General features: G+C 42.9%; 2 protein-coding genes across 4 annotated transcripts in view; one reads left to right on the top strand and one right to left on the bottom strand.

Moving 5' to 3' along the window:
• Window positions 1-5,984: 5,984 nt before the first annotated feature.
• LOC11175969 (uncharacterized) lies at window positions 5,985-9,091 on the bottom strand. The gene is made up of 5 exons (XM_003436587.2): window positions 8,692-9,091; window positions 6,947-7,148; window positions 6,727-6,873; window positions 6,447-6,617; window positions 5,985-6,364 (listed from the first exon to the last, which is right to left on the bottom strand). The coding sequence occupies exons 2-5, from the start codon at window positions 6,995-6,997 to the stop codon at window positions 6,188-6,190; spliced, it is 546 nt and encodes a 181-aa protein (XP_003436635.2). The 5' UTR covers window positions 6,998-7,148; window positions 8,692-9,091; the 3' UTR covers window positions 5,985-6,187.
• Window positions 9,092-14,569: 5,478 nt separating this feature from the next.
• The window catches only part of LOC1271586 (uncharacterized), a 130,217-nt gene continuing 119,632 nt past the window's right edge, over window positions 14,570-25,154 (top strand). Inside the window, exon 1 of one of the 3 annotated variants that reach the window (XM_061649441.1) lies at window positions 14,570-14,681. The gene's annotated coding sequence lies outside the window, so the exon portion shown is untranslated. Of the gene's footprint in view, window positions 14,949-25,154 lie in introns of all 3 variants that reach the window. The other 2 variants (XM_061649442.1, XM_061649440.1) reach the window with 2 other exon arrangements.

Here is a 25,154-nt window from a genome sequence, read left to right as displayed (position 1 = left end):
CAATTACACATGCGACAATTAATTATGCACCGATCGCGTTAGTTAGCTGCACGACAAACGACAGCCCACCGTCCTCTGCTCCGGTTCCACGATCAACCGGCATCGGTATGCCCGACTTACTGACGGCAAAACATGAAGCTGACATGTACGACGACAAATCAAAACGGCACTATGTTTGCAAAGCGAGCTAATTTCACACCGCCCTTCCCGTACCCATTTCCTGCACCCTGTACTACCAAAGGACTGTAATTTCCCATTCGGTGAGGGATTTGTTCCTGTCCCCGCGCACGTACCGCATCCTGTTTTCCATAGTGCGTGTGTGTGTTGTGAGTGTGTAAGTGTAATATTCCCATCCATCAGTCAAGTGCGAGCTACAACTCGAGAAAGGTTGAAGTGACTCGAAGCTACTACAAGCCCTCTGCACACACGGAATGGGATGGAATATTTGCAAGAGAAAAGCTACAAATAGAAATAAAAAAGGAAATAGGTAATACTATCCCCATGGTTGGCACGGCCGTACCATTGCGGCAAGAGAGAAAAGGTTTCTTTCCTTCCGGTCATCTAAGCAATTTGTCATTTTCCCTGATATACTGCCTACTTTCCGATTCATTCGTTCCGGATTGCCCATCGCCTCCGAGTGCGCTGTTTTTATTGTTTCGTCTTGCATGGGGATCCTGGCGGTGCGCAGTCCTTGCCCAGTGCCGGGACGGACCATTCGACCGACCGTCCAGCTCTTTTAGACGGGCAGAGCGTCAACGGCCAGTGGTAGACAGTGTCGCAATAAAACTTTCTTCCATCGTGTGACCACCAAGACAGGGCGTTCGCTTCATCGTGCGTTGCCACTTCTTCGGTCGAGTGGATGAAGGGATTTGGACACACACACACTCACATCGAGTGGGAGGACCTTAGAAATCAAGAGTGAGAAGGGCATGCTTCTATACTCCAAGCGCACTTACTTCGGCAGAAAGTTTTTCCTTCAATTCAATTATGCGGAATTGGCTCATCAATCATCATAAAATCTTCGGAATGTTTAACACTCTCTTCGTCCCCACCCCCTATCTCTATCTCTTTCACTCTCTATCTTTGCTGAATCTGCCACTTTTCCCTCACTTGTCCTCCGACTCTGTTCCAGTTTTGATCGGACGAGAACAGTGGGCTCCTCTTTGGAGTGCTGTTCGACTCCATTCTCAACACAGAAAGACCAAGGTGACACAGTGGGTGGAAAATATTGTGAATAAGGGGACTGTGTCATAAATAAATCATACAATGCCTCTTTACCACGGCCGTTGGTTTGCTCGCCTCGATAAACGGGAGAGCGTTTTTGTGTGAGCCAACGAACAGAGGACAATCAGGCGCTGGAGCAAGGACGGAAAGATTCCGTCTGCCCTGGCTGGTCGCGATGAGCCGGAAGTTAGGCTAAGCATGATCCATTGCTACCGGTGAGACCGATTGGAGTAATGGCAATACCCGTATGGCTTAACACCTCTGTTTCTCTTTCTCTTTCTGGAGAGTGTCAACTAAATCTTGGTGAACGACAAGCTCACAATACGACGTTTAATTGAGGCTCATTGTTAGTGCACGGTGAGTCTGTTAGGAAGTTATATTGTTTCGAAAGCTTTTGTCTGTCCACTTTACAAACGAGTTTTTTTTAAATATAATTCATTGATTGTTTGATGTGCAGGTAAATTAACGAAGTTTATAAAAAAAAATATTAGTATCGCCTTACACATTTTGTTTTTAAAATTCATTTTATCATGAATTTGTATGTTTAGGATAGCAAGTTTAATTTTTTTGTTGTACTTATGAGAGCTTAAAGCAATTTGAAGAACTTTTGAAATTTGAAATCCTAATTTTTCAAAACACTTTATAAATAAAAACAGAAAAAATTTTTTTTATTAATTAAATTAGAGTTAGAATTGTTGTGCTCGATTACATATACTTACGCAGAAGTTTGATGACAGTTTGATTCATATAACAAAATGTAATAAAAGGCAAACAAATACCTATCATATAAAATATAATTGCCAATGCCAATCGATCGATGCAATCTGTAGTGGGTTCATTGGTAAGCAGACTAAGCGGTCGTGGAGTGAGCCGTTGGGCGTAACAATATTTGTATTACTTGGGACCTTCAACACTCTCATTCTCCATTTGCCAAAATATGCTTAACTTTAACCACAAATGCGTATAATATAAGTGTTTTCACCGAAAATCACGATATTCGTCATACACAGATAATTGTATAACGCTATCTCTCTGTACTCTGTATGTATGTGTGGAAGGACAATGGAGGATCCGCTATAATGATGAGCTATACGAGATGTACGGCGACCTCACTGTCGTACAGCGTATCAAGCTCGCCAGGTTCCGGTGGGCTGGCCATGATGTACGCATGGAAGCGGACGACCCAGCCCGTAAAGTCTTTTTAGGCCGTCCACAAGGACAGAGGAGGCGTGGTAGGCCCAAATTGAGGTGGCGAGATGGCGTGGAGGTGTCCGCTATTAAGGCCAGGATAACGGACTGGCAGACGAAGGCGCGAGACCGTGAGCGGTTTCGGACACTACTGAGGCAGGCCAAGACCGCAAAGCGATTGTAGCGCCGGATAAGTAAGTAAGTAAGAGCTTTTGCATCATATTGGTCCAGAAATTTTCGATGGAACTCATCTGGGAGGTATTGGTCCGATGATCGCTTTTAGCTGTGTTGTCGCTTTGGTACGCAATGTACGCTTCCAAACGAGTTTTTTCATGTTTTCCCGGTACTTTTACACTATTTGACCAGTTGCGCGATTTTTTCATGGGGCTTCATTTTCAGTTTCCTTTGGAGCTTCTTGTCACTCAGGATCATTCGGAACCGGACGATCTTTCGATGATGTTGTAAATGCCGAAACGGACTTATCCGACGTCCAAAAACAGCCGCACGATGTCGGTTTTCGTCGTGGCGTGGTGCTTTTTTTAGCCATCACGGTTAGAGATGGATTGATATAGGACAAGGGTCTCCAAACTACGGCCCGCGGGCCGCATGCGGCCTTCAAGAGCTTATAATGCGGCCCACAATAGCTTTGCCAGAGTTAATATAAATATTACGTTATTATGACTTATTCAAATAAAAATGTATTTTTTACTTTTTGTAGACAAAAATCAAGCTTTAGTAACACGAAACTGTACAAGTATCGTTAGTATTTTGTTGTAAAAACGAGATTTAAACGTTCACTCATCATTTAAAGGTAGCGTCAAATGGCCCTCAACATAGTTATTTTTGAAGCAATGCGGCCCGCGAGCTGAAAATTTTGGATGCCCCTGATATAGGATATAGGATATAGGAGTCAAATTGTGTGTGCTGACTCATGGGATACTATTATTGAAGTTTCAATTAACGTTTAGTTAGTGCGGGTGAAGATAAAATTATGGAAAATCGACAATTTTTGTCCATTTTATTAATGTGAACGTTATTACCCTGGTGCTAAACCCATAGTGATGCTGACTGTTTTAATCCTTAGGGAGGATGTTTTCCTAATGCCCATCACTTTCCTGACACAACAGCGGCAAAATGTAGCAATAGCTTAACTTTGGTAACGCGCTTTCAGTGATGCGTTGACACGGTTCCGGACACTGTAGTCGAAACTTTTCCCCAGCGGTTCATCTGCCAGCGTTCAGTAGCTTCCCGGTGCTTTCACCATACGGTTTGGTCCAGCTGGTTGCGTTTGGCCATGTACTTGGATTTCAATTATTTATGAAAGAAATTATCCTTATTTATTATCCTTTTCCAGTGAAACCGACGACGTTCACTTCGGTTGCTGCTGCTGCGGTGCCTTTTCGGATGGATGATGTAATAAATTTACAAAACCATAATGATTGCCCCATGCTCGACTCCCCTCGTTCCCACGATGGCTACCTCTTTACCTCGTACGGTTATTCCAGTTCCGGGTTCGTTCAACACAGAAAATAGCACACTCATATTGGTTGCGTTCGGGCATGCGGTTCCATGGTTTGGTGTAAATTTATTTTCATTAAATCTTGTACCTCACGGTTTGCGTTTGTTTGTGCGCGACTGTGTGTGTGTTGCGACGTGTATACCACCAACAATTCAAGTGTCGCTTTTGCGACAGTAATTTGTTGCTCTACGTGTAATCGAACGGGGACGCCGGATAATTTCCGGTTGTTCAAATCAACTGAAAAGAGAACAGAATGGACGCATCGAAGTGTAACTCGTTCGATAGGGAGAAGTACACAAAACTTTTTCGTGTTTCTTCAATACCTTGAACACAGTGAAAAGATGCGGTTGGAGAAAAATAATACATCCGTAAAGTTAATGACCATCATTGCCCGATCCTTCAGGGACTGGGTTGAGGATTTACCAAGATGGCGACCGAGTTTCGATTGATTTATTATTTCTTTGAATTGAACAACCCTATCGTGAGAAAAATTTGATACAAGATGAGTTTTTGTTTCGGGAATTTTCAAAGCGTTTTGCTTTGTCAAGAAATGTTATTTGGAAAGAGTGGAATGGGATTGATTTATTTGTCTCATTTCATGGAATGCCAATAATGTCAAAGTAGTGAAATATGTTTGTTGTAATTCTACGATAGCTTTGATTTAGCGAGAACACCACGACGGATAGCAGTCGATTTCGTAATCGAACACTTTTTTAAAATGATTGTTACTGCTGTAAATGCCATCTGCTAGGATGAAACATTAAATGGACAGTGAAAAGAGAAAAAAGTAAACAAACAACACAAGTAGGACTGTAAAGACTACAACCGATGGCCATACGTGTTGATGTGCTGCAGAACCATCGCACCTAGTTCCCGTGTCTAGCAGCTGATCGTGTATCATGCATTAAATTTTTGCCTTCGCTGAATGCTATCTGTCCCGGGTTCTTATGATGTAATCAATTATTCAAACCCATGGATTATTTATCATAACTTTACAACATCCATCCTTCGTCGAGCATTTCTCCCTTTCTCTCCTTCATCCGTCCTTGGCAGAGTGTCGGGAATGTTTTCGAATCCCACTAACCAACGCCATAGTGCTACACTTTATGATTGATGGTTTTTAGCAGGGTAATTAACGGCACCAGGGGACGGAAAAAGTTCGTTTGACTGCTGATTAAAGAGCAGTCAGTCGGAACGCTTTTTAGGGGTGGGTGGTGCGGTATCACAAGGCGACGGGTTTGTGGAATGCCCCCAGTCATTGCAGGGTGCTCCCGTAATCTCTCCACCCTCTCCCCCCAACCACCTTCATTGTAAATATAGATCGAATTTTCTAGCGTTTCAATCATGGATTTGCAGAACTGAAACGCGGAGGAAATTAGTGGGTTGGCGGCATTCCGGGCATATCTACCACTGATGAAACGATAATCGGCGATGATGATAAGGCGAACCGTTTTTCCTTTCGGATTCGCTGTAAGCTTTTACTAAAGAAGCTACTTTACTGGTTGTACTTTACTGTGTAGCAGCGACGGTATGAAAGTTTTTTCCATTAATAATTTTTACCATCCGCAGAACTAAATTGAATCTTGGGATAAATGGGTTTTAAGAAAACGCTACAGGTTGAACCGAATTTCAATTAAAGTTTAAGCTTTTCACGCCCGCACTCGCAACAAGGTAATAAATTATGTTGACCGGTCTTATGGTGGTTGAAAGTTTCTGTCTGATTATTAAATTGCATTTGTTAGTTTAATAAAATAATTCAGGATAAGTTTATGTAAACTGTTCATACATCATCAGGGAGATGCTAATGAGTCGGTATTGAGGTTTTATTAGATTATTAATTTATATTCTGGTGTGAGCTGTTGAATGTAAAACTTTTAAGTTCGTCATTGATTTCAACAGTTTATTGACTTCTTTTTAGAGTTAAAAAAATATTTTTAAACATTTTTGTTTCAATTGCTTTTAAATTTCCAGTTGAAAACAGTTTCGCATTACACCTCATTTTGTTGTTATACCAACAAATATATGTTGATTGGTTGAATAAACATTCCAACAATTCTGTTACACATTTTGCAAGGCTTTATTGGAAAAGAACATTCAAAGGAGAAACAAAACATAGACATCATTCCGGTGATGAAGCTACTTGGCTTGTTTTTAAAGAAGCAGCAAAACATTGCACCCATGCATCGCAAACAAAAGGATTTTTCTAGAGTGCATGATGGGTACAACGTTAAGAGACGGCCCTACGTACAAACTCGCTTAACTGGCGGCAGCATACAGTTCGAAATCCACCGAGTACATGAACAACATTACCGGGGCCGAGCCTGGCGTTGGATAGTGGTGAGCCTTCAGCTCCATCTTGTACTTGCCGTTCGGAATCAGCTTCAGCAGCGGGCTTTCCGAATCGAGCGTAAAGTCGTTTAACAAATAGCGTCCCTGGGAAGTGGCATGTAACGGAGTGAAAATTAATGGTTTTTATGGTGGCAGAATAAATGCATTTTTTCAAAGGGTCGCTTACCGGGTTGTACGGGCACATGAGCGAAAAATTAATAAACTTGGTCGATTCTTTGGCGATCGTGCGTACGATCGCATTTTCCGACATCACTGGATCGACTTTGCAGGTGTCAAGATCGATGTTCACCATCGTGTGGTACTCGCCCTTCACCAGATGCTGCACGTGCGGCGTAATCTGTAGTGGAGGCATATCGAAACAAATCATCAATCATAAAGTCCATAGAGAGTATTGGGATTTTGACCAAAATAAAAAAAGTAAAATAAATCCAAACAAAAACACTTACGATTACGCTGCCTTCAACCTTCTTGGCCAGTTCGACGTCTGCTCCGAACGAGTACTTGTCGTTCTGGCTTTTGATGAATATGTTACCATGCATGTAGTCCTTGTTCAGCTCGTACTTGAGATTCTCGAACCGTACTACGGCTACGGACTGGAAAATGAAGAAAGAAGATCGATTTGTCTTGTACTGTACAGAGGATTGTAAATCATCTAACTGGACTTACCTTATCTATCAGCTGAACTAACAGCACAAACAAAACGCACCGTTTTAACATTTTCAGGCCGATTGTGTAGCGAAAAGCACGCGACGACAACTTTTCACAACTGCCACTAAGCAAGCAAGCGGGTGAATTTATATGGTTTTGGCTGTGTGATCTTTGTAGGTTGATAAGAGTATAATTCGAATGCTTCGAATATTGTTCCAACCTATGGAGATAGTAATGGTCCCCAATTTTGGAATATAATTAGCGTAAAATGTTCTAGAATAACAATTAAATTGCAATTTTTGTAAGAGGGCTGATTTTAGTTTAATGATTCGCTGACCGTTCTTTTGTGAAACTGTATTAAAAAATCAGCTAGGCATAAGAACAAAATATGGATGTTAAACTATTACTTCGTATTCTGCATTGAGTGGAACTCTTCGGACAAATGACAAAAATCATGTATGATAGTGTTTACCATGATGATTTCATTTAAAATAGACATCAATAAAGTAAATAACAAATAAATATGTTATGCTCTTTTTCAGTTGAGAATATCTGAACCTAAACTGACATTTATTTACAATATTCAATCGATCTACTGATTCGGTATCGAAGTCAAGTCTATTATTATCTATTGTTTCAATGTATGTAAATGTAAAAATAACACAAAAAATAGGATGGTGAGGGAGATTGTAAATGGCTGATTGACGCTCAAACATCCCCGAGTATGGTAGGGCAAATTACTGTAATTATTGTTTTTGAAGAGCAAATTGTTACAGAGATTATGGAATTTGAAACGTTCAGTATACATTGGAATACATCCACCATTTAATTGTGGTAACCAGCTGTCATATTGCGTGTTACTGCAGCAATAGAAATCGTGGCACTCAAACAGCCTGTGTCTGTAGCACGGAAAGAACGAAAGCTTCTTTATTTTATTAGTCGTTTTATAAAGCATTTTAAATGGATAACAATTTCGTTTTAAAGCCAAGCGCAATACAAAATGATAAAAGTAAGATTTAGACTGCTCACACCTTTCTGTTGTTTCATATAGACTTAATCATTTACCACAATTCGTAAGAAGCTTTCTCAAGATTTGAAGTTTGTTTGTTTCAATGCGAGCCCCTCAATGCAATACTGCATTTTGCGTAGTATGAAACCCTTCCGTTTGAACATGGCCACACATCGTAGTCGTGATAGTTTTGCTTGTAAAACAGTGTGCCATTTAATGTTCATATAGTTTTTGTGAAATATCTATTTCAGTAATAATTTTCTTGTGCTTATTTCATTTTTCAACTTAAACAACACAGCCCAAAACAAACGAAGAAAAAACTACATCGATTGACTTTCGTGGCCCGAAGTTCCGCATTCCATGGTGGCTCCGGCAAGTGCGTTTCTGTGACAACATTCTCATCGCAGACTACAGGTGACGACGCCACCAAGCTCGTGAACCATCCGTCGAGTAATTAGCTACTGATTCTACCTGACGCAGGAGACAACATACGGAAGATTAGATCTTTAGAGCAATGTCGCAAAGGTACGCAGCCCGCCGATGACACAGGTAGGTGGGATCGAACTTTGTTGTCGCCCTAGTAAGCGGTATGTCTATTCCGTTGGTCCCAGGAATTGCCTTCCAGTCGCATCATACAGCCCTCAACCACACACATACACACTTTCGTGTAGCCACGGTACGGCGGGAAGGTGACGGCAGGTTGTTTATGTTTATGGTTGTTGACGTTTAGGTCGCCAGACACAAACATACTTACGCTTTTGGGACAAATATTGGAAAAGATTACACCGCAGGATAACGGTGTGTGCTGGGTTGTGTGGTTCGCTGTCAACCAGCAGGACCGTCAGATACAGGTAGACGAATTGGAAAGGGAAATAGGTAAAGCTCTTGCACGACCCCGCGGCGACGCGTGCTGGCATTGTGGGTTTTACTGTGGCATTGGTGGGTTATAATGAGGCGCCGTACCGCAAACAACACCGCTAACGAAGCCCAAAATGCTGTCGGATCCGATTTTCGCTCGCAGCCGGAAAGCACAATTTTTTGGAGAGTGGATAAATACCATCAAGGATGCTAGTAGAATGTGAGAGTCCTGGCATGGAAGATAAACAGTTGGCGTCAATATTGGGTTGACATCGATCATGATGACGAACGAGGCGAAAGAATGAGCGAGAGTCGGTGAGAGACAAAGCGACAGTGTAAAGGCAACTTCTAAATAAGGTCATTGGAACATTCGATACGCAGTGAAACAATGGTTAATTATTGAGCATTTCCAACTAAATCAATCACGGTAATCGGAAGATAGAATATCAAAGTACGGTAAGTGCCTGTCGCACAATCGCAGCAATAATGTTTGTTTTCTTTCTTCCCTAGCTATACTCACAAATACAAACGTTTTACCCACAACGACGTCAGCACTTATTGATAACCTTCAACCTACGGAACGCTTTGGCTTAAAGGTAGGAGTGAACGAACAGGACGTCTAATGAACGAGCGTAAGGGACATAAGCTCGATGGCGGACTTTATCTGGCAAAACAATAGTAAAAAAAGGTTTCACTGTAAAACGTAGCCTAGGTTTTATGTAAAACACTCGCTTTGACTGTTCCGGAAATGTAAACCGTATCAGGAGCCCCATGCATCTCAACCGAAACGACTTTGCGTAGTCGGTGTATTGCCGTTCAAGACGCGGAAGCGCCATACCCTGAGTGTGACCGGATGATGGAAGAGCGGAAAGGGAGAAGGATTGTTTTGTGTGCGAATGTGTTTTGTTTTCCGAAGGCAAAAAGAATGTATCGTTTCCTTGCTGTGGTCGAGACGTCGACTAGCTTTGTCGTGCGCAGATAAGTGAAGGATTTGGGATCTAGCGAATGAAGACAGGAAATCTTCAGACAATGCCCGACCGGGCAGCAAAAGCGATGGGCGTACTGTTTTGTTTTTACCATCACGATTTCGCAGCCCGGATGAAGATGGCAGTGAAACTGACACGTACGAAATAGCGATAACTTCCGGGCGACGAATGATACGAATGCAGCAATACCGACCCTCGGCTTTCGGCATGCCGTGCTGATGTGTCGCTGGTAATACATTACATGTCAATTCTTTACACTTTGGGTGTGTTAAAGAGCGAGATTTACATTGCTGTTGTCAAGCAGCATAGTTTTGCCGTATGATATGCATAGCTGTTTTTAAAAAAGGACCAAACGACGCCTTTATTCATTTGGGCAAAGCTACTATGACGTCTAATGTAAAACAGGCTTTGGAGTTTAAGTGTAATCTATACCGCAATCAATATAATGATTCATAAATATTGTACCAAACAAAATATTGTTTTGTTAATATACGTTCATACGTTCGCTAAGCATAATATAGCATAAAAACGTTCTATCTTAATTTAAAGTAACTTAACTTATTAAATGAACATCTAGTAAAAGGAACAATTGTTATTCAATTTAATTCCTATAACCGCTATAACATTTAGTTACCTTTCATCAAGTAAAAGGGCAATGCTTTGCTTTAACGCAATGTAAAGCATATATATGATAGTGCTTCAATACAGAATTTGGTTTTACATTTTAAATTTCACACCACAAAGTAACGAGAAAAAGATCAAAATCAGTTTTCTAAATTTTTAAAACTATTCTGTTATAGAATATTGATAGTGTTCGAACTATTAAATTCCATAAATTTTTGAAAGATTGTTTCTATTTTACTATTGGGCATATTTTGTTTATTTGGTACATTCTTTATAACATTTGTTTTCCTTATTTTCTGTTTTTCATTATCATTCATCTAGTTCTTAACGCTGATTTCCTCTATATTATGACATATTTTCAAACTTCCTCGGTCGCTTTGTCCTTCAAGACCGGTTCTGGAGGTGCATTACTTGCAGACGCACCGCACCGAAGCTTACCATGCCAGCGCAGCCTGTTTGGCTTTGTTGTGAGGGCACACCATTGTAATCGCGACACCGTATACATTGTTGGGTTCAGATTACGTCGTGGGAAGGTCGATTGCCGTCGCGTAGGTCACATACACCGATTATATACCACCCTGCGTCGCCCTCATTTCATGCCATCTTTCTACAAAGAGATCAAACCACATCTTCTACCGCCGCTGTTCATCCGCTCGGCCAGTGAATAAAATCTTTCATCGACCATCGGAACACCTTCGCGGCTTTAGCAAAGCGTCTCCGTTGCTCAGTATTGTTGTCGTGCATCGGTTCAACGATTGTGCTGGACCGGAATGCGAGACCCGGGCGCAAAGATTATCCCATGAAATCTGACACCGGCACAGATCCGGAGCGCACTTTCGAGCATGATTCACTCGCGGATGATTTACGGCCACGGTCATGATCAATGTGCGTCGTTGCGTGCGGCCGGACTTTGCAAACCGTCGGCAAACACAGGGCAAGATAGCGTTGAAGACGAAGGCGACAACGATGAATTACTGCTAATTGCCATCCGAAATATGGCCGCAAAATCTGGGCCTAACCTTAGAGCTGCTGCTGTGCGCTAATGCTGCGGGAGCTGCCGGTTTTCTCAAAGCCTCGCTGTTTGATATTACCTTATTATTGCATCACAGGTCATTTGAGTAGGTCCGAGGTGAGATATTTCATTTGCATTATCGCATTAAGTCTCAATGCTGTGAGATACAGCGGTGGTTTGAAGGTTCGGACGACATACCAACAAACCTGACCAGCCGCAATGGTTGTTGGGAGAAGTTCATAAAACAGCACCGAAACCTTGATCTCACAGTCACAGCAACTTTACAGTAGAAACTTAGATAGTGTTTGTCTGCATTAATTTGTTAACAGCAGTATTTTTGTAGCTAATTGAATCACAATGATCTTCTTATAACTTAATTAGCGCATAACTACATCGCATGATTTGCATTAAAGCAGGTACAATAAATGATGCAATGCGTTGCGTGAAGTTTTTCTATTCAAATGTAAAAACGTCGTTGCAATTCAAAGTGTGTAAAACATAAATAATACGCAAGTATAATGATCACATCGAAAAGCAAACATATTTTGTGCTATCTTCCGGTCATGCGAAACGGATGCCGATGAACGGTGATCGTATGAGCGACAAACTGGATAAGCACTTTATTGGATTCCCGGAAAAAATCATTCAACAGAGGAAAGAGATCTCGAAAACTCTTGAGATCTCGATGGTATGGATCTTCTTCAATTTGGCGTAACGTCCTACGCGGTCATGCCGGCCTATATTAAAGGCTTTCGAGACTTAATTCATTACCACGCACAGCCGGGATAGTCAATCTTTGGGACGGTCCATTCTAGGCTTGAACCCATGATGGTTCCCATGTTATTGAGTCGATCGAGTTGACGACTGTACCACGGGACCGCCCCCAGATGGTGTGGATATGTTGCACGAAAACAAAATAGAGAGAAGCAAGATGGTTTTAAATGTTTGAAGAATTAACCAACTTCAAACGATAATTGTAGACACAAAAATATGATATATTACTTTTATACAGATACCATAGATTCTTAACAGCTACCAGAATTTTTCAACATCAGTCATAGTGAAAGCTATTAAATAAAGAATCAAAGAAGAGCACAACGGCCTGAGTTGGTAGTTATCACGTTGAGCGTTTTTGAAACAAAACAATTCCCGATGTAAAGTTCATCCACCACCACTGCTCCGTACTAGTCACCGAAATGGAGGAATAAATGTAACTAACCTTTTTTCGGTTACACTCAACTGAACGCTCCATGTAGCACTTAGCATACGCATCGCTCTTTCCCTTGCCAGCACTAGCAACACTCATCTCCCCTCATATACATAAACATAAGTTCAGGGAAAACAAAAGCGGGGGAAGTAACGAAGCGGAAGGGAAAGCACTCCAAAACCGGTGGCCCATTGTTCGAGGGTCTGCAATCCAATGTTGGTGACGCGATGCATTGCACCGCTAACGCTGCGATGCGTCATCAAGCGCTGTTCCGGTCAGGCGCCCCATTTCCGGAAGGTGGAAGTAAATGTCGTTGTTATCTTCTTGTGCGTGGTGTGCTGTAAACTGCACACACCGTTCAATACAGTTTATGGTACAAATTTGTCTTTCGTCTAGCTGTTGGGAAAGGAGACTCAATGTTTTTGGAAAGAAAGAATGAAGCAAAAAACCAAACGAACTCGTGCGCATACACACACATCACTCTGTTGATCGGGTGGCCTATGGTCAAACGCTGGAGCGAGGGTATTTGCAGCGATTGCTCAGCTTAACCACACAATGGACATTCCATTTTACTGATCGCCACGAAGTCGCGAAGGCTTCTGGCTCGGACGCTGCTGGCTGGCATTTTTTCTGGTTCATGCGTTCCTCTTTCGCAAAAGTAAACGTTTGGACCCGGGCAGGGGTCCCCACGGAGCCACAACAACGGTCAAGCAGTGCCGGGCAACGAGCGGCCATTGACTGTAAAACGTAACGTCACGGAACGGTGTGGCAGTGCACGGTTTAGTTACGCCTTTCGAACGGTGCCATGCTGTGTCTTTATGCCTCCCTCGGTCGCACCACTCTCCGTAGCCGACCGTGTCACACACTGGCAAGCGGCTGGCACATTGTACAGATCGAACAATGGGGCACGACGCTTCGGTGAGCGGTAAAACACGCGGTTGAATAAAAAGCCTCCCGGCCAGGGCAGAGGGTTTCGTTCCCGTATGGACACCGCCCGCCCCCACCGACACGTTCGTTCGTTCGTTCGATCGTGGACGAAACGTTCCAAAATACCCCTTTGCAGCAGCATTACCCTTTCCCTCCCCAAGCGAGAGCGCAATAGTGTAGCGAATCTGCGTTCCGTCACCGAAAAACGGGCACATGGGCGAGCAACCGTAACGAAAGTGAATTTCAGAGCGAACAAAACAGACGAAAACAACACCCGTCGAGGATGGTGAGATGAATCGAGCGCACTCGCTCAACCAGGAGTGAGCCGTGAGAAGAGAGTCGAGTGATGAAAATTCATTCACCTTCATTTCAGGTTCATTTCATCCCTTCAATGTTCGGTCCCTACTCACTCACAGCTGGAAAATGAACCAATTGTTTACCGTTTTTGGCGGTTTTTTCTTTCATTGCGTGTGTGGGTGTGTGTCTGTGTGGGAGTGTGTTTGTAGCTGCGATGTGATGATGATGCTTACTAACTATAACGCCACCACTACTGTGTGGGTGTTTGGAAACAATCTTCAAACCCCTAAATCACCCTTTCATCTTCGGTCACGGTTGGGCGGAGGACGGTTTCCGTGCCGTTATGATTCGTTGCACATGCTTGAGCTCGGGTGCGATATGTTTCCTTCCCCTTCGACATTTCGGTACGCTTTTGCCTGAGCATTTGTTTCACGGCAAAAGTTCCCCAATTCTATACTCTCACAAACTCACCACCGTAAGCGTATGCTGCGATTCGGTGCATTCTAATGCGTAACGTTCTCTCCCGCTTCCCGCATCGATGTTTTCACTACCGATGGGATGGCATTATTCTCAATTCACAGCAGAACTGGCACGGGAATGAACCGAAACGTCCCAAGATAAACAGTGTAGATCGGTGAGAGCAGAGACAGGCAAACACGGCACACACCCCGAAAAGCACAACTCACCCTCACGAACAGCACACGGGCACACGAAGCATATCGATATCGTAGCGGGCGCTCTCGAGGGCCACGGTACGAGCCGTTCGCTTCAGTCTGGTTGTCGCGTTGGTCGCATGCGGAATAACATAACGCAGAGGAGTGTGTCTGTCGACAGTAAGAAAAAAAGCACACCCACATCTCGGAGTGATGATTGTGAGCGATAGGCACACACACTCACACACATTGACGTGTGTGACTAGTGACGAGTGAAAGAAAACCGTGTTCCCGTTCCGGTGTCTGTTTTCGTTTGGTCCGTTTGTGTCGGCACACATTAACGCCCGTGCCATCGGTTCGGTTGTGCGAATTGTTCTGAAACGTTCTGGGCGATCCATGTTTGTCCGTCAACTCATTATGCGATCGGTCTGTTGACGTGTGCTCAAGGTAAAATATGTGATTTATAGTGAAAAAAAATCATCTGAGGCGATAGCATTATCAGAGAGTGTTTTGTGCGGTGGGTGACGAGTTAGTAAATGGCATTTTACCGGGTTTAATGCTTGATTATACCAATGTACGTGCTGTAAACGATCCCACCATAACAAAACAATCATTTGGATGTAAGAGTGACAAAAATCTGCTGTTTTTCAAATGTTAACGTGTAATAGAAAGATAAATAGAATTACAATCTTCTCCAAATCAAAACAAAATCACGCTTCACTGCAATTAGCCAAAGGTTGTTCAAATTGTGCACTTTAAAATTATGATCGATGGCAAAATACTGCTCACGATAATGCAGAGTGTGGTCCCAGCCTGTGTTTGGCGCTTGCGGTAATCTGTGGTGCGCGTTCCGGTAGGGTGAAAATCAGTATCAATTTCCCCCATTAGCCAAACCGCATTATGGTGCAAAGTTCCCCTGATCGTTATGAGTGGTCGTTAATTTGTTGTGCTTATGCTTTTTTCTGCTTTTGTTGTTGTTGTTGTCGTCATTTGCTCACTTCCTTCTCCGTTTTGCACGCCTCTGTGTGCACACGCGTGTTCAACCGGGAAAGCTTCTTAACGAGCACCGGTAAAGTCACCAAATTTATCCCGTGAATATATCCATCCCTTCCGGACGAATCGGTACCCTGCTCTCCGTACGGTGGATAGGCACTTTGGCTGCTACCAACATATTCCCCGCTGCGAGTATGGCGCGGATTAAAGAAGCGAAGGCACGCTGAGACAGCATCGACAAGCAGCATCGTCAGCAGTAAGCGAGAAGCGGGATAATTAATTGTACCATTAGTGTGTGCTGGTGTGGTGCAGGGTAGAGTGTGTATGAGAGTGTGTATGTGTGTATGAGGTGCTTTTTCGGTACTGACGACAATGGTGCAGCAGTGAAGAGTTGGCAGAAAAGTGAAGGAAACATCGGGGGGAAACGGTACCTTCATTCCAGGTTTGGAAGTGAAAGCAAAATTTCCTTTGCCGATAACCGTTTCTCGTGATTCGATAATATGCGCTGTGCAAATTAAGGATGCTCAGGCCTTTTTGTGTTTGTGCTCGTGTGATTGTGTTTGCATCGGTGTCATCTGGCGTGAGGCTGGGTGCACCACTTGAGCGGTGGTGGAGCGAAAATAACGATCGTTGAGAATATTAAGTGAAGCAAATGAGGTGAACGAGAACGTCCTGCCTGCGATTGCTCTGTCCTGGAACGGGTTGGAAAAGTTTCCCGAGCGCAATCCGCCCCCTCTGAGACGGTGAGGCGAAAACGGCAAACAATAGGCCGTCCGATCGGCTGCCGCCAAGGATGTAAGTGACAAAATATTTGCCCAACGCATACAATCTAGACACCGTCCCATGCTCTACGTCCCTTGCCGTAAACAGCTTAAGCCTTCCCAGCCCAGGGATGCCAAAACCGCTCGACCACAAACACCCGACACACCTTGCGAACGGCGCGGACGGGACTTTAAGCCGGTCCGACCAGAATTACAAACTTTCCATCCGGTCGGTGGTGAACTTTTGCCTGTGCGAGTGTCCTTTTCCCCGTTCCGGATGGTGTACAAACCCCGGAAGGATACTGCTTGGTAATCGTGTCAAGTTTGTCCCCTTAAACGCAACGGCAATACCGAAGCGAGAGCTCTTCTGCACCGGATGTAGCCAATTCGTGGACTGGGCGGTGCGTGTGAGTGAAGCTGTCGACCGGTTTTATTGTGCTCAATAAATATTTCATCCCGCACAAGCACCGGTAGCTCACTTTTGCAATATCATCAGTGTGACGACTAATGTCGAGGAACCTTCCGCTGCTGACATCTCTTTTAGGGGCGACGCCTTTTCGGCTGGGAAGTCCAGGGTGGAGATTTCCTTTCGAGATTAGAGTGTAAAGTTTCGGTCGACTTTCTTAGCCCTTGCATTGTTGGTTGGCAAGTGGATCTCGCTCGCTAGAACACCTTATCGTGTGCGTGGCCAGTTGACAACAAGTGGAAACAGGTTGCCAGTTGTTCTAGCTATGGTAGTTAAAGTTTTATTATTTATGAACCAGGGCTGTATCATCGTCTCAAGCGTAGTGGATGTAGTTTTGTATGCATTTTGCGAAGAGCTGGGGATGGCATGGTGAGTTGGCGACAGGTAGTGATTTATATCAACGGTGCTGCTTTGTTGGGAAGTTTCCATTCATAAAGTAGAGTTAAATTATGGCACAGCAATAGAATGCTTTTTAGCGTTTCATGCTCTTAGCATGTCTTTGGTACACTTGTTTAGTGACACTGGTTAAATTTGCCATTTTAAAGTGGAAATAATTATTATTTTGCTTTTAAAACAATGTTCAAAATAAAATACATAATAGGATCCGTTAAATAACTCGCTTTACGACGTTCTCGAACGATACAGTTTGTGGAAAACTCTTATCTACCATCGACAATACCGCTTCGGAACGCGACCCACGCCGCTTTGAATGCCCTCAGTGCCGGGAAAATCATTTCCAAGCATGTCTCCGCTTTGGTAGAACAAATTTGACAACAAAAAAATAATACAACCGCTTCAAACATTGTTAGAGCATGCTGTTTGACAGCTGAAACCACTTCCGGGCTCGGCAATTGTGCGCGCTGCATCACACAACCGTTCGGCAACTTCCCGGGAAACCGGGTTGTGCCGGGAGCGACAAGAGCACACGGTGATGGAAGCAAAATAAATTGATATTTAAACAGCTCCCGATCCTTGCCGCGCATCGAGACGATTGCACGCAGCACCACGTTGGCGGAGGCTGACTGTGCCAGAGCGAGCCAGAGGCACCCTACCGCAAAGCCGTATCGAATTTATCGGTTGAGCAATTGCAAATGTGATATCGATTTCGGGCACATTGGTAGCTTTTATCGGGGCAGCGACGGTGAGCGAGGAGCAAGTAGCCATACGCGCGGCGTGACTTTGACGAATTCCGAATCGGGCAAGTTTCTATCGCCGCGTTTCATGTGGCGCACCCATACAATGTGGGCATTCGGCAACGAGATTTAAATAGACGAATTTGGCATGAAACGGAAAATGTTTGAAATTGTTCGGGCGAAGAGCTACAAAGCGCACCATCCAAAGAGTGCTTGGTGATATTCGGGCCGGGTAACGTGTAATTTAAGATGAGATTTATGGTACGGACGTCTCATGCGATGGTTGTTGGGGATTTCATATTTTTAAAGGTTTTGTCGTGCTTTTTCTACTTCTTCACGTGAAAACCTTCTTGTGTTACTTCAGGACTTTGGAACACGTTTACTGAAAAATACCGGTTCTCTGGAAAAAATCACCTCGAGCACTTAATATTTGAGCGATATTTCGGCTATGCAACTTCAATGGACGACAACCCACAAATTCATTCTTTGATCATAAATTCTATAGAAATGGAATGTGAAATTGTGCATAGAATACACGAAAATATACACAAAGGCTTCGCAGAATGGCACCAGCTTCCAGGGAAGTTCATTTATCAGGCTTCCGCGCCCCAACAGGGTGAGCACCTGCTAGGGAAAGCTCTCGCTAACGAGCATAAATTTATGCATCTCCAGCGCGTTATTGCAATTAGGCGCACGGTTGCAGCACGAGCCTGAACATTCTTCCGCGGCTCAGGAGAGCTATTTTGATTAATGGCTTCAAGAGCCTAGCGTTGTCCGGATTACCGGTAATTGGTGACGTGCTATGAGTGGAAACGAAACCAAGACACCATATCTCCTCACCCAAGCTGCAAGGAGCATCCACTACAACAACACAGACGCGCTAGATGTCCCTTGAGGGGGAACAATTTCCAGACACCAGCAATATCTTGTCTGTTTCAGTTTCGTTACGCAAAGAGCGTTCGCCAGTGTACCATACCCATAGCTAATCATCTTGGACAGTGGCTTAACCTTGGGCAAGACTTTTCCGAGTAAGCAGAAGCTTCGCCATCAGATCCCACCGTACGGCGAAAACTTTTGGCGCATTTGCGCGAAATTAGAAACACTTTGGCTGTGCGCGCGATGAAGTTAACTCTCGGTAGGGGCGACTCTCCATATTGGGGCGATTTCTTCAGCAGCATGGAGCACCCAAAACTTCTCGGACTTGCTGGGGAAGCTTTATAAACCTCAACCACCGAGTGCCATCTTTTTTTTCTTCAGGGGGAGGGGGTATCCTATGTACCCAAACTGGACGAAAGTGAAGTTTTATGTTTTTGCTCCAAGCGCAATTAGATTCCGCGCTTCCTTCACGCGTTCACCATCTTCTCAGTCACCGCGAATGCTGGTTTTCTTTCCGCTTCCGCTGTGTGGCTTCCTTGCCATGGTCAGCATCTTAGCAAGGCCGATGGTTTGGTCTGGGTGTAATTTTTCGCTTCTGGTTTTTCGCCCCGAGATGGTTCCCCCGAGCTCGTTACGTTCGCGCATTAATCTCCGGCCGGGTGGCTGGGAAAGTCGTCCCTCGCCGGGTGCTTAATGCTTCTTCCATACTCAATTGCACACTGGCGAAGTAGCATAACAGTCGTGTGTTGCTGTTTTATTTTGTTCTGTGGCTTCTTTTCCAACGCAATAAGTTGACCATGACTTTTGGCTGTCATCAGAGGGCAGCCCAGTGTTATGCGATGGGTCATTATTTATTCAATAAAAGAAAAAAAAGAACATAATTTTGAAATACGCTGGAAATACGTTTGAAAAACAATGCGAAATGATTGGAACAAGTGATAACTTTGTTGTAAATGTGTGTGTGAGTACTTAAGTACTTCAATTTCCCCAAAATTTGGTTCCTAAGTGGAACATGCTTTACTGTTGAATTCCATGAATAAGCAAATTGTCAAGCCATGTTCATTTCAGAAGCATTGTTTCCCCATTAAAATTTCACACTCGAAATTTGGTGGAGACCCCAAAGAAAATTATTACCAATGCTTGGAATCCATCCAATGGCTTTATCTGAAGACGCTTTAAGCGAAAGACCTTTAATCTAATTACCGTTTAATATATTTAGGGGCTTCCCTCGAACCGTTGGGAAAACAGCAGTATCGTTCGGCGAAAATCGATGCTCATATTGATGAAAACTTTGTTCCATCCGTTTTCTCACTCTTTCTCTCGCCATTTGGTGGGTGGGAAGTTATTCTTCTGGAAGCGAAGACGAAGAAAAGCGACCATTTGCCGGTTATGTTTTTGCGAGCTTAGTCGCTTAAGGCAAATGCATACACTACCAAGCGGTGATGCGAAAAGTTTGCCTTCGATCGTTGGCTCGAAATTTTGTAAGCAACCCATCGGCACACAGCACCACGAATGATGAAAAGGGATGGCTTTTCGTGCGTTGTTGATGAATTCCGTCCACCCCGGCGGAATGCGCGCAAGAGTCCCTGGCTTCTCTACGGATGTTTCTCCCATCTTGTTTTCCCCCGAGCGGCGGAACTCGTATTTTCCCCACCCGTTTTGCCATTTTTACCTCCTTTCCCTCTATTCGGCCAGCATTCAAATGCGGCATAAAATAACATTTGCCTTGTCATCGGATGATTGTTTCGTTCGTTTGTTTGCACGCTGGGCGCCCCTTTATACTGATGGTTCCGGTGGCAAGGGTGGAAGGCAGTGGTAACCTGTCTGCTGTTGGTACACATTCATCCGTCATCGAAAATGCCGCCCAATACTTCCGCGCGATGGAAGAAGTATAGCAAAAATTTGATTGAATTTTGGTCGCCCTCGTGGAAATTGATTTCCTTTTCTTTAGCCCGATCTCGCCCGATGGAAGGTGGTTGCGTTGTGTGTGCGTCTGTGTGGTTGTCGTACGAGTTAGCGACGTGACGCCTGAAGCTAAGTTTGTCAACCGTTGGAGTCGCTCCTGGGAAAGCATCTTTCCTTCCTTCCTTAGCCTTTCCCTGCTTGGCGTTTAAGCGAGTCCCTCAAGTGCAGAATTGCTGCCTGAAACGAGTAAACGAATCGACTTCGGTGAGTCGAGCAATTTAATTACTTTCCATTGATGATTGTGGGCGAAGCTAAATTGATGTGTTGTGGCAGCATAGCGGAAGCGGTGGGGATTGACAAATAACGGTCGGTGGAAGAATTCCAAGTCTTTTCTAGGAAAACTTCCTACTTCAACCTCATTTTCTTCCAGCCATGCTTATCCAGCTCCCCGTTTTCGCACACTCTGACCAGCAGCAGGCTTAACGATTACGTTCGTAATAAATGTCACCATTTTCCGCGGAAAACCACCCCCCCCCCCCCCAAACCGAACGACTACAAACATGTGGAGGTGCTGTGGGAGGATCCGAGGAGATACTCTAGCGATACCGTATCGTGTCGAAGAAGTCATAGCGCCCACGGTGATCGATTGGACGGCACGGAGCTGTTAGTCAACAGTAACGATTACAAGCCGGTTTACGAGACCTCGCCGCACGTACTGCAGGACATTTCCATCGACCATCGATGATGGCACATAATGGTGGTTATCTGACAGTGCCGCCAGCAAGTCTCCAAGAGTGGTTAAATATTTCACACAGCACCTACAGTCCGATCGGTGGGGTTAGTCTGCGATACGCGATTGGTTTCGCTGAAACCATTGCGCATCGTTTACAATGTTGTCCTTCAGATTCGCTGCTCCCGGCCAACGCTGGTGGTGTGTGCGGGTTGTACCATTGCTATTTAATGTATTTTGTTTTTGTAACACGATGGAAAAGTTCCAACGAGTACGTTCCAAGAATTTTGCGGTACAATTTGCAACCAATGTAACATATAGCATTGGTTCAAGAATTGGCCTTCGGATGGATTTGAATTGGATACAGTAGCCATTAATGGATAAATTATGGGTAGACAGTTGTAGGCACATCGGTTGATATTCTCTTTTCTGGCAAATGCACAAGTAGCGAGAGAATTGATTCGAATGGGATGAATCCAACCATGGCTTATACAGTGATTCATGCTTTGCGAGACAAATTGTTTAGCAATTGATTGTCTCGATTTATTATCCTTTTTTGTGTTTGTCTTGGGGTTTTATGGATCTCAAAGTAGCTTATTATCTCAGTACTTTTCTATATATTGGTCGGCATTTTGACAAAACGATGTGTAGTGAATATAATATGCATACATTTAACATAAAGCTTTTATATTGCTTTACCCAAGCATATTTTATTACAGTTTAAGTTTGCATACATACACACTACAAACATTACCACAATTCTCATTTCCAAAATTGTTGTTGCCAAATATGTTTCAACATGTTTTGCAACACCAGCTCTGCAACAAAAAGAAAATGTCTCGCTGTCTCGTGCTATTGGGGTCGAGTTTGTGGTTGATGATTAAAGAATAACAAGTCACACCTCATTACAAGCCTTGTGGTTTGATCGTTTCACTACATTGTGGTAAAAAATGACAAAAAACGACATCGAACAGGGAACTATGAGGAAGAGTCTACAATATAATATGTTAGCGGTTCATAATTACATTTTCTACCGAATGAAAAGCGGGATTCGTTTGGACACAGAAAAAGCTTCTATCTACAAACACATTTTCCATTTGCTTTAAATTTACCACCACAGTTTAATGTTTTCTATTTTTGCTTCATGCACAGTTTATACGCAAACACAAAGTGTGCAATTTATTTGAAAAACTGGTTTGCTTATTGGTTTTCAATACGAATGTCAATTACGCTGTACCGTTGATGTCTATATTTTTCGGGTACATTGCTAGTGCCAGGCCTGTCAGGCGTGTATTGTGCGAGGACCGACATACCAAAAGCGGCTTTCCTACGTATAACCAGAATGTGAGGCGTGATACGGAAGAAAAACTTAAAACAAAAAAGGCCACAACCCCTAAACTAAACATCGAAACATTTCCACACATAGCTTGAAAGCAATCGAAAACAGTGTACAAGTTTTCCTGTACACCACCGACCGTGTGAGGTTGGGCATGTGAGAAGTTGGCAAGTGTTTCCAAAGTTGTTTTCAACACCAACTGTAGGACCGATACTTTGTGTTCAGGGTTACAACAATGGTAGCGGAGTTTGTCCAGGTTCAATAAATGTTGTTGCTTTTTCCGATTGAACGGCAATCGTCAAAGAAAAAGTAAACATCGAATCGAAATGGGTTCAAACCATCATTTATCATCATCACCATCATTACCGTCTTCCTTGTGAACGTTTGAATCGGTTTGGCCTGCAGTGAAGTGAAACAATTTGTGTTTTAATATATTAGCTTTGTATTCCTCTTATATTAATCTTAACTAAATTTAAAAATAATATTTAATAAGGTATGTTTGGATGAAAACTCATAAGCACTTTAATGATGATACTTTATCGCAATAAAACAGTTCAATTTAAAGATACTCATTAACCCGATAAAATTTTTTTGTAGTATTTGGTACCGATGATACTTTTGTACATATGCCAAAACATACTATTTGATGACGATTTGTTCACGCTGAAGTGTACTGAAGTGTAAGTACCGTATTTCTAAGATGGAACATGGAATCAAAAACAAAACTTATCCCGGTGGTTTGGTGAAAGCAATAAATATATGACAAACCACAATAGCCACGCAAGCATATCTTTGTGTGGAAAAAGTTTTAATAGAAAATAAGAGAGTTTCCATAAAGAAAAAAAAACATGGAAGCAAAGAAAAGTATGGGATAATTTTCCATTGCGAGAAACGTTGAGACGATTGCAGTTGCGGTCAAAGCAGCTTGCTGTGGGGTAGTTTTAAGTTAAAAGCACAATGCAACCACCGGAACGACTGCGTTACGTTGAACTGCTTTTCGAGAGCTCCAACAGTGACAGCATTCCAAGCGGAACTTGGATACGCACAAGATGATAGAGTTTGTTTGTTTTTTTTTTCACAGGAGCTTTCCTTTACTTTCGCTACCAGGTTTATCGATCTATTGCACTAATCGATTTTTCCGGTTGGCGAATCGAAGTGGTGTGTCCCCTTGCGCGTTGGCAAACATTTAATGGCAACTCACCACCACTATGTGAAAGCAGCATCAATGGAAATAGTAACGCAGAGAATTGGTTTCGTTGATCAGTTTTTTTACGTCATTTAATTGGATTGATTTTTGCGGTTTTTGATCAGTGGCGTATGTACTCCACGGTTTGTAAAACAGGACAGTATGTATGTTATATTATTTGCTGAAACTTGAAACACGAGATTGCATTAGCTTTATTCGTAGAAGGAGTAGAATTTAATCGCATTAAAAATAAATTATGTTGACTTTTACGATATTGATATTGATATAAGTACAGTAAGTATTCGTTAACTACAGTGAATTCTCTCTAAGATGTAGTTTCATCAAGATGAATTGTTTCTTTTGATGAATTAATGAATATTTTGACCCATGGTATTTCATACATTTTATGCCTCTTCAAGATAAATATTTTCCTAAGGCGTATATTCTCTAAGCTGCATATGCAATTTGGCAGCCTAAGTTCTCCAAGATGAATATTTAGATGATAGTTCTCAAAAATGTTGGTACAAGGATGCCAGGTTTTCCCTTGGTTTCTTGTATACTACATAGCAACACTTTCATTAAGGTCGGGACTAAGCTGACGGTCCCTTGGAAATTCATGTTATAGAGATGTCACTGTAGATGTGTTTTAGCTGAAATACGTTTTAACGGGATATTCGCTAACTGGAATGGATCCCAGGTAAAAATCACTTAAACCGTCAAATGTAAAACTTCCGGAAAAAATGAGGGATACATCTATGCGAAAAGAAAAAGCATATCGAGGAGATGAGGTATAGTACTGAAATACAAGATTAGTTTTCAAATGGTCATTCTTGGATCATTGATAAACTCAACTATAATTCTGCAGCAATGAAACATAGAAACATGGAAACAATACACCAGAATCATCTTCGGTTTGTATTTGTATGCGTTTGACAGTTGAAAATGTATCCCTGTTAACAAAAATGTCCCGTTAACTGAAACTGAAAGTAAACAATCTCTAGTTAGCAAATTCTTTCTGTGGTATTTATGGTTGACTTAAAACTGTACCTATAACACGAAACGTACGGCGTATCACAATTCAAAATAACACGAAACATACGACGGACGATCGAACATCAAAATAATTCCACACATAAACACTTAGGCTCGGGTCTATGAACATGTTGCGGGAACATTTGTTCAATGGCAACTTTTTGGATTTTCCTATTTATGACAAAAGCTGTGCATGTTTTTGTAAATAAAAATGTTTTAAAATTGAGTTTAAATT

The sequence above is a fragment of the Anopheles gambiae genome, chromosome 2 (genome assembly GCF_943734735.2).
Source record: "Anopheles gambiae chromosome 2, idAnoGambNW_F1_1, whole genome shotgun sequence".
NCBI lineage: Eukaryota > Metazoa > Arthropoda > Insecta > Diptera > Culicidae > Anopheles > Anopheles gambiae.
Note: the sequence above shows the minus strand (reverse complement) of the source record. Positions and strands in the feature narration are given on the sequence as shown.

Bases quoted from the DNA above. Each gene is read 5' to 3' on its own strand.
- LOC11175969 (XM_003436587.2), bottom strand. From the start codon at position 6,997: ATGTTAAAACGGTGCGTTTTGTTTGTGCTGTTAGTTCAGCTGATAGAT. The intron at 6,874-6,946 runs GTAAGTCCAGTT...TTCATTTTCCAG, and splicing joins TAGTTCAGCTGATAGATAAG to TCCGTAGCCGTAGTACGGTT. The intron at 6,618-6,726 runs GTAAGTGTTTTT...CCTCCACTACAG, and splicing joins AGGTTGAAGGCAGCGTAATC to ATTACGCCGCACGTGCAGCA.